Genomic DNA, 9640 nt, shown 5'->3' on the forward strand with positions numbered 1-9640 from the left:
GACTCTGTTCCACCAATCCAATGTATCCAATCAAATGGAGGCAGGCAATCACATAACTGCATACAAAGTCTCCGCAGCCTCACACACAAGCAAAGTGACTAATTTACACGAAGCATATTGTGGCAGAAACAACGGAGGGTTTCCTCACAACACCCCTGGTTTACCTTACAAACTATATAAAAGCACAGCTATGTTATGGATTGTCACCTGTATCTGCCTAAAAATGTCTACATTTCAGTCTACAAGAACTCCACTTGGAAATTGAAATGTTTTTCTACAGTATTTAATATCTGCCTGGGAAGCCTTTTCTGCTGTTTTACAAGTATAAACAAAAAGTTTATTTTGGACCATTTCATGTAGTTGAATTTCCTTATTTTATAAAGGTTAAATTGATATTGTTTTAGTTAAGTGAAAATGTTGGGCAGTATCTAAATTTGCAAATTCATCCATCCAACCATTATCTGAGCCGCTTATCCTCACAAGGGTCACGGGAGCACTGGAGCCTATCCCAGCTATCATCGGGCAGGAAGGCGGGGTACACCCTGAACTGGTTGCCAGCCAATCGCAGGGCACATATAAACAAACAACCATTCGCACTCACATTCACACCTACGGGCAATTTAGAGTCTTCAATTAACCTACCATGCATGTTTTTGGGATGTGGGAGGAAACCGGATTGCCCGGAGAAAACCCACGCAGGCACGGGGAGAGCATGCAAACTCCACACAGGCGGGGCCGGGGATTGAACCCCGGTCCTCAGAACTGTGAGGCAGATGTCCACCGTGGCGCCAATTTGCAAATTCCTACTTTATAATTTTGTTTATTTGACGTTCACATACGGAAAAAAGTACCGGTATGTATCAGAAGTTACTAGTTACTCAGTATTTAATTTTTTTTTTTTTTACTGTATAATTACTCGAGTAATTATTTGGAAGACTACTTATAACTTTTAAGTCATACTCTAAAGTAATAGTATTCTTACTCGAGTAAAATTTTTGGCTACTTTATTCACCACTGGTGATGACCTTCAATTGCAGCATGAGTGAATGTTTGCAGATGATATACTGTACGGTCTTTGTTTGCAGATTGTTAGGTGCAGTACAGTGTGTTCTGGATGTAATATAAGAAGCATATTGTAGCGCGCATTGGAGATAATTTACACCTTCATGGAATACACAAAAGCTGTGTCCACTGCTGAAAAGATAGACATAGAATATTGGAAAAGGTTGTGAGTGCTAATTTTGAACCTTTTGAAAAGATTCTGAAGGAGCACAACTTTAGAATGCAAGTGGAATTAAACAAGCTGTGGGGTGTCACTATGTTTCCAGCAAGCAAGCAGGCAGGCAGGCAGGCAAGGTAGCCAACATACACTTGCAAACATGCTCAGATGTACAATTTGATCAGCATGTACAAACAAAAAGGTGAAAACAAGTAAAGTGCATACACTCCAAACTTTTGAGGATTAGAGGATTACATTTTCACTTCCATTTCTTCCTCTTTCTACACACACGCACCTATGCACACAAGCACAAAAACACACTTAGCCTTCACACACTGAATTCAGCTGCCAGTGGCTCCATGAGCACTTCTCTATCTTGTTATGATTGTCAATATTGATGGAAAGGGGGCAGAAAGCTACACATAAAGCAATGACTTTAAAGACGTACACATGCCAAAGATTTGCTTTGTTTCCCCTCAGGACACACAATTGAAAATTCCCTTTTATAGCACGCCAGTGTATGTCTATTGGTTTTCTTTTGCTTTTCATCAGTTTTTAATGATTGTATTCATTCATTCATATTTTTGTAAAATATCAACACATGGCTGATGCCATCGATGTCTTCATTTCTTCTTACTGATTTGGTGATTATGTATTCTCACAAGCGACATACAAAAATAAAATGCTGGAGAATAACAAAAAAATATTCTGTATCTACTGATTGCTTCTGATTGTGTGTGGAGGCAGTACATCTTGCAGTCTACAAAAAAGCAAAACCATGCTGTAAAATGAACAGGAAGTTGATAATTTACCTTGAAGCAATCATTTTCACAATTACAAAACTCACTTGGTGGCACCTTCTGGAGAATTAAAAACAAATATCCTCCAGCACTGATTGGGCACGAAATTTGTTAGCTACAGTATGTCTATGATATGAAGATTCTCAGGGCATTGAATCGATCGAAACTCGACTGTTCTGGTTGTCTTAGAAGATGTTTCGCCTCTCATATGAGCAGGCTTCATCAATTCATACAACAAGGATTAGTTTGGACAGACTAGCCGGAGGCTAGTCAGTCCTAGCTAGTCAGGCTAGTCTGTTTTGAACAAAACTTTTGTATGATGAAAAGTCTCGGCCTGCAGAGATCCATGCAACGCTGTCCTCCATTCGTCACAGCGCCAAAGAGAGCCAATGAAAATTTACCAAAAATTACCAGAGTCATACATGACTCTAACCGCCAACAGGTGTGGAGGTGCGAGAGCCCGATCATTGCTGATTCATTGGCCCCTTCATTACTGTTCGTAGCTTGAATAGTTTTATCAGGGTTCTATTCTAAAACTATTGCTCACTGGTGGGTGACAGGTTCTCAGTCACACCAAATGGTTGTGAATGTTAAATGCGGGATTAGGGACGACACAGACGCACACAGAAGGCTCATCGCAGTGCTAATTAGATTCTTTGAATTCTTGTTTTTTGTTGTTGTTCTTTTCTAAAGAGCGTAGTTGTAAGCAAAGGAAAATGTTTTTCTGCTTATGTTGACCACCTACATCAAACCACGAGGTTAAAAAACAAAGGTACATGACATTGAACAGTGAAGATCCATTTTTAACTATCACATCATAACCTTTCGGTCAGATATTCTAAATCTTACTTAACATCTGTGGGAATTCAAGGAGAAGTGTCCCTTCATGAATTCCAATTATTTATGCAGGATAATAAGAGGCTTGAATGATGTGATTTAAACACTCGCTCTGTCCTTTCAGGTGGAGATGTGGATGACTCGTCCCCGTATGAACCTGTAGCACCTGGCCGACACCAGGATGCATTCCGCTTGGCCTCTATCTCCTCAGGTAACTGGCCTTGGACACGAACTTGACCCCTACTAGGAATATTTAACCTATATTTAGATCATCATATACAGTGGACCCCCGTTATTCATGTGGGAATGCGAAAATCCACAGATAACTGACGCCCATTATAATTGCACTGAAAAAATTACCCCCCCCCCCCCCCCGAAAAGACTAACCAAAGAGAAAAAAAAGAAAATAATCCAGTACAGTGAGTACAGGTCAGTTGTCATGCTTTCCAAAGAAGGGCATTCCTGAAACTGTTCCTGCAAAACTAAAAGCATGTAATAATCCAAAATCAATTATTAGGATAAAGAATCAGAGCTAATGGGTCCAGTCCAACATTTGATTGGTTACTTTTGTACATGTACGTAGATACCTTTGGGATGGAAGTGTTGGCCAAAGAGTCTGTGAGGTCAGCCGTTTTGTTGTTTAGTGCTTATGTTGCTGGTGTGTCTTGTGGCATATGAGGGTTGCGGGCATGTGAGGTAAACTAGAGAGCAAGCACAAGTTGTATTGATTTTGCTTCCAGTTTGATTTCCTCTTTACTAATTAAACAGCTTGGGCTCAGCAGGCACCAAAGAGCTAATGATTTAATTTACCGGTTATTACCATCACGGTGCCACTAATCAATGCAGAGCTTACTTTCAAACAAAGCTTGTTCATAGGCTGCAAAGGCTGTTCTATAGGTTGAGGGATGTCAGCCCACTGTAGGCCTACGAGCTACAGATGCACATCCAGTGGTTTTCTTTCATCCTTCCCTGTCAAGACATTACCAGAGGATGTTCTTTTCTACTTTTTTACCTCTGTTTTTTTGCCGAAAGCAATCTAAAAACACTAAAGACAGCATATTTTTCCATCACTTGTTTTTCGCTTTGTAGGGATGTACCACAAAGGCACGCTTTTTGCATAATCCCCTTAGCTTGGAATCATTGGTGCATCACTTGGTCTCGCATTAAATGTTTGTATGACAGAATGAAGCAAAAAAAGATCATTGGAACAGCTATAGAAGTGTAGGCATTAATTATTTTGGAATTAGGGGAAATGAAGAGAACCTAGACTTGATTGTCCTTAAAGTTGTACTATTTGGAGTGTAACCCAAATTTTGGGGCAAGATGTGCCTTAAAAATCGAACAAAACTCTTTATCACGGGGTTCATCATGCAGATTTCAGAGAATCTTGTGAGTAGGGCTGCAAGTAACGCTTTTTTTAATAATCGAGTCATCTGTCGATTATTTTTTTTCAATTAATCGATGAATCAGATTTAAAAAAAACTTTAAATTTCCATTCCTTTCTTTTTTTCAAAAACAGAACTTTATTTCAGACTGACAGTGCAGAAAATGCACAAACATAAATTGATTATGATTCAGTGACCGGTTTGGCCTGTAACAGGTGAGAACAATGTTTTCCAAAGTAAAGGATGACATTTTGATGAAACACAAACATAATTAGTCTGCTTTATTTTTATAATAAAAATAATTATTAATATTCCCTGCTGAGAGGCTGAAATTTCAAGGATTTAGACCATTTTAAGTTAAAGGTTCCAAGGTTCCTAAGCCATTACTTTAGATCATCCATCCATCCATCCATTTTCTGTACCGCTTATCCTCACTAGGGTCGCTGGTGTGCTGGAGCCTATCCCAGCTATCTTCGGGAGAGAGGCGGGGTACACCCTGGACTGTTAGCCAGCCAATCGCAGGGCACATATAAACAAACAACCATTCACACTCACACCTTTTTTTTTTTTTTTTGCACAGTTCAGTATTATTTAACTTTTAAGTACATTTGAATTTAATCACTTAGAAATGTTTGTTTTCAAGCATTTATTTAGGTAAAAAAAGTTATATTTTATTTGTAACTTTTATGTGCTATACATTTTAATTGAATTATTATTTAGGTGGAGGTTTTTTGTTTCCTATATTTAAGCACAGTGCTAATAATCAAACAGCACATAATGTTACAGTGGCTAACAAAAATATGAAATATACTAAAACCTCTGCCTCAATTTTTATGAACACTTGGGCCTACTACATTAGTGTATTTTAATTTTGGTCATGATGGTGGTACTTTAATAGCCAAGTATTTTTATGAGGTGGTACTTTGAGTAAAAAGTTTGAGAACCATTTTTCTCAAGGATTAATTTTGATTGCTATTTATCTTTGTGTGTGATGCCACCACATAAAGAAGTACTGGGGTGGCAAAGATGAAAAGTGTGATGACCAAATGACCGAATCGGAACTGATTGCAATTCAGGAAAGTGACACACACACCTCTGCCGTGGCTGCTCAGTACAATGTGGCTAAAAAGAAGAAAAACCAGAATGTACACAGGAAATTCAGCAGTGTTTACTGTTCAAATGTGTCTTTAAAATGTCTCTGACATTCTTACTTTTAACACAAAGGATAAAAAATTACAAACACTTAATATCGACTTCATTTCAATGTCTTTCAGAGTACTAAGAGTGTCTAATAACGTGTGACGTCATCTGGCCCGATGATTGATAATGAATGTAGAAAAGTTGCAATATGTCAATGCCTGCCAAAATGTGTAATAATTGCTAGCCAATTTCTAGCCCCTCCAGTTGAAAACAAAGCATATGCTACACTGTACTTAGTTGATTAAGATGTAACATGGGGAGTCATTAACCCATCCATTTTCATTCAGCTGTTTTCGTTCATTCTCTCCAAGGTGAAATATCGGATTTGCTCTCAGGAATCTGTTCTGCTGCCAGTTTACCTCATTATTTATCATTTTTGAGCTCACAGAGTAATTGATTGTGGGCCTGAAAGAAAACCACAGGAAAAACAGCTATGTAATAATTTGCATTACTTTACGGATATTGTTCTTCAGGATCATGTTTATAAATATTTGTGTGAAACCAAAAGAATACATGTGTCATGTCAGATGTTTCTATTGTTGTCCCAGCTGATACCCTGGACTAATAGCCAGCCAGTCCGAGGGCTGTTTTGGTTACCTTATGTAGTGAGAGGAGATAATGGTTATAAACAGCTGTCTGTATGACGCTGTGCTGTGGTACAAATAAAATAAAACAAATTAAGGGGGGGGTGATAAGAGAACACTTTAAAATGAAAAAATAAATCTGTTTCTATGATTTTTCTATTTATAGGTATATGTTTGACTAAAATTATATTTTTTTCCATCCTATAAACTACCGACAACATACTGTAACTCCATAATTCCAAATACAAATATTGTCATTTGGAGCATTTATTGTCAGAAAATGAAAAGATTGTCAAAATCGATATGGTAAGGGTATGGTAATAAGGTCCAATGTTTTTTTTTTTTGGTCTCTTACTTTTTCCAAAGCTGTAATCTTAAGTAGCTCTCTGTCAATCAAAAGTGAGTGTTATTATCTTTGCAAAGGCAGCGGATTTACCTCATGTAGAGGCCACTATAGAATTTAGAATTTCTAAAGCAATGTCTTTAAGGCTATGCCACAGGTATAACTTAAATCTGTTCTACTTAGACCTGTCCTTCTCTCCTATTGTCACCACTTATTTTCACATGCACTCAGACAATGAGGCGATGAGTCACTTCAAGCTGCGGGGTCTGTCTCCCTAACAAGAACACTAGTCGCCCTCAATGACTTCATCTGCATTAGTTGCAACATGCCCACAGATGACTTCATCACAAGCACTAGAATGATTGCAGCTGACCCTTTACTGGAAGTTGGGACTGACAAATGCATCCTTGTTGAGACCTTGGCTGTGTTCCACAGCACTCCTTATCCACTACTTTATATATTACCGTAGCAGTATTTACCAAACTTTATTGAGCCAAGGCACCTAGTTTACATTACAAAAATCTCATGGCACAACACCAAACAAATATGTCACAAAAAGTAGGAATAGTGAAATAATGATGATCTCATCTGAAAGTTATGACTTATTCTGTTCTATGAATGGCAACAGGTGGATACACAGGTTTATTGTACCTTCTGACATCTAATGGAAGAGCATTTAATTGTTCTGCGTGTCACTATACGTCACAGGCATAGATAGATAAACAAAGACGTAAACATATTTGTAATTAATACATTTCGGACAAATTATGTGAACTTGAATAATTTGCCGTGTCACCCCTGATGATCTTCTCACGGCACCCTGGTTGTCAGTCACTGCTTTAAAGTGCGTTTGCCATTCTGTGGTGCTGCTCCAATGTGTAGTCAGTATAAGTTGTCACTCAATGTATCCTACATTGCATCTTGAAAAGCAGTGAACAACTGATGGTCACTTGAAAAGCAATACATCCCATGATGCATTCTGCTGAAACAGAAAAAAAGGATTTTCCGTTCCCGGGGTATTGTTTGAGTTTCAGCACAAGACAAATTGTGTGAGTTGTAGGCATGAAAATATCTCTACTATAAGTAGAGCTACACATCACAACAGGGATGAACATTAAGTGTGTGGGTTTTTTTTTGTATTCATTTCATTAGACACTCAATATACAGCAATACTTACTTATTTTAATTTATTTATTTGGACAATAATTATGGAAGGTCCACCAGCTAATGTTAAGCCAGTAAATTACAATTATACAACAGCAATGATGATTTAAACGGTGAACATGGATGGTGTATTTTTCATTTGACTGATGAGCGAACTATATACTGTATTACAATATATACAATTGAAATCAGGGAATGAGTTATGATTCCAAACACAGCTCTTGTTCAAGTGCCCTCATTGCTGCAGGGGTGGGCCATATTATTGACAGTGCATCATTATCTCTCACAGTAAAGTATCAATACATCAGCATCAGCTATGGATACTGTACAGGGAATCCTCCATATTTATGAGGGTTAGAGACCAAGCCCTGACGAAAATAACGGAAAAGTTAGAGTAATGGAATTACTAAAAATATTTATAATTGCCTATAGCACACGTCAAAATCAAGGCTCCGGGGCGAGCGCCAGCCCGCTACATTATTTTATGTGGATCAACTTATGTGCATCAACTTCCATGATTCTTGCTAAAATCAGTAACAAAATTTCAAATTGTTATACGTGATGACTAATGTTAATTACAAGCATTTTTTGTTTCTAATCCCCACACCTTTTTTTTTTTTTTTTTTTTTTTACAGTGATGAATTCATAGTAAAGTGCTTAAAATGTAAAAGTTAATAAAATAAAAATTCATAGAGAAGTTCTGTCGTTTTAATCCACAAATAACTGGTTAGGGCGGCACGGTGGACGACTGGTTAGAGCGTCAGCCTCACAGTTCTGAGGACACGCGTTCAATCCCCGGCCCCGCCTGTGTGGAGTTTGCATGTTCTCCCCGTGCCTGCGTGGGTTTTCTCCGGGCACTCCGGTTTCCATCCACATTCCAAAAACATGCATTAATTGGAGACTCTAAATTGCCCGTAGGCATGACTGTGAGTGCGAATGGTTGTTTGTTTCTATGTGCCCTGCGATTGGCTGGCAACCAGTTCAGGGTGTACCCCGCCTCCTGCCCGATGACAGCTGGGATAGGCTCCAGCACGCCCGCGACCCTAGTGAGGAGAAGCGGCTACGAAAATGGATGGATGGATGGATAACTGGTTAGCCTCTTTTAAACCAATAATGTCCCAAATTTTTCTTCCAAGGCCACATGCAGAAATATCGAATGAGGCAATTAAGGGCCACATTGACAGTTTTAATTTATTTAACAAAATAAATGTGCCCTGCGATTGGCTGGCGACCAGTTCAGGGTGTACCCTGCCTCTTTCCCGAAGATAGCTGGGATAGACTCCAGCACGCCCTCCACCTTAGCTAAAGATATGTGAAGCTATATTTAGTTTTATATACATTGTATAGTTGGAAAATAGCTACCGGTAGGTAACTAAGCAAAACAATGATTTTTCAGGATTTTGAGTTGGCCAGTGGCAGTACTGAATGATGCGTGATTGGTTGAAAACAACAAACTTCTTCTCTTCTCCTGCATTGCCACACAGGGTAGACAATACTATAATACAATGCAGGCAAACAATACAGGCTGCATCAAAAAATGGATGGCTGTACTTTACCGTTATTTAAACCACGCAAACATTTTTGAGCCGGTCCACAAAAGGAATCAGAATCGATAATCGTTTAGAAACGGAAACGATATGACGAATCGGAATCGTACGAAATTCAAAGTGCCCAACCCTATGCTGGCGTGTATGTCTTTGCTTCGCAACCCATAAAAATACCTTTTACTGCTTTCCTTTGAGATGGGCATTTTCTGTACCTTACGTTGAAGCGAGCTGTGACCAGACGATCAGCTTCCACCACTGCCAGTAGTGATCCAGACCCTTCTTTTTATCATTTAGAGAAGTTTATGACTGCTTTCTCTGGTGTCAACCCCACAAGGAACTTTGCCTGCCTGTCGGAGCTTTACTGGTAGCTTCCGTCACGCTAATGGCTATCAGCTGATGGCCAAGGCTAGCTACTCCTCCGCAAACATGGTGCCTTCGAAGGAGCAGGACGTTTGGACGTATTTTTAGGGCATTATGCGGTTATGTCATGAATAGTTGAGGGTTTTTTTAGCGAAGAGTTGGTAGTTTCTATTTCTGGGTTCACTTATGAGTTTGACTTTT

General features: G+C 38.9%; 1 protein-coding gene across 1 annotated transcript in view; it reads left to right on the forward strand.

Annotated features, from left to right (window-relative positions):
- The window catches only part of LOC133400633 (GDNF family receptor alpha-2-like), an 81804-nt gene that overhangs the window by 19060 nt on the left and 53104 nt on the right, over positions 1–9640 (forward strand). Inside the window, exon 3 of the mRNA XM_061673479.1 lies at positions 2981–3067. Within this exon, the coding sequence (XP_061529463.1) occupies positions 2981–3067 (87 nt within the window). The remainder of the gene's footprint in view (positions 1–2980; positions 3068–9640) is intronic.

Source organism: Phycodurus eques, chromosome 3, assembly GCF_024500275.1.
Source record: "Phycodurus eques isolate BA_2022a chromosome 3, UOR_Pequ_1.1, whole genome shotgun sequence".
In the NCBI taxonomy this organism is placed as follows: Eukaryota; Metazoa; Chordata; class Actinopteri; order Syngnathiformes; family Syngnathidae; genus Phycodurus; species Phycodurus eques.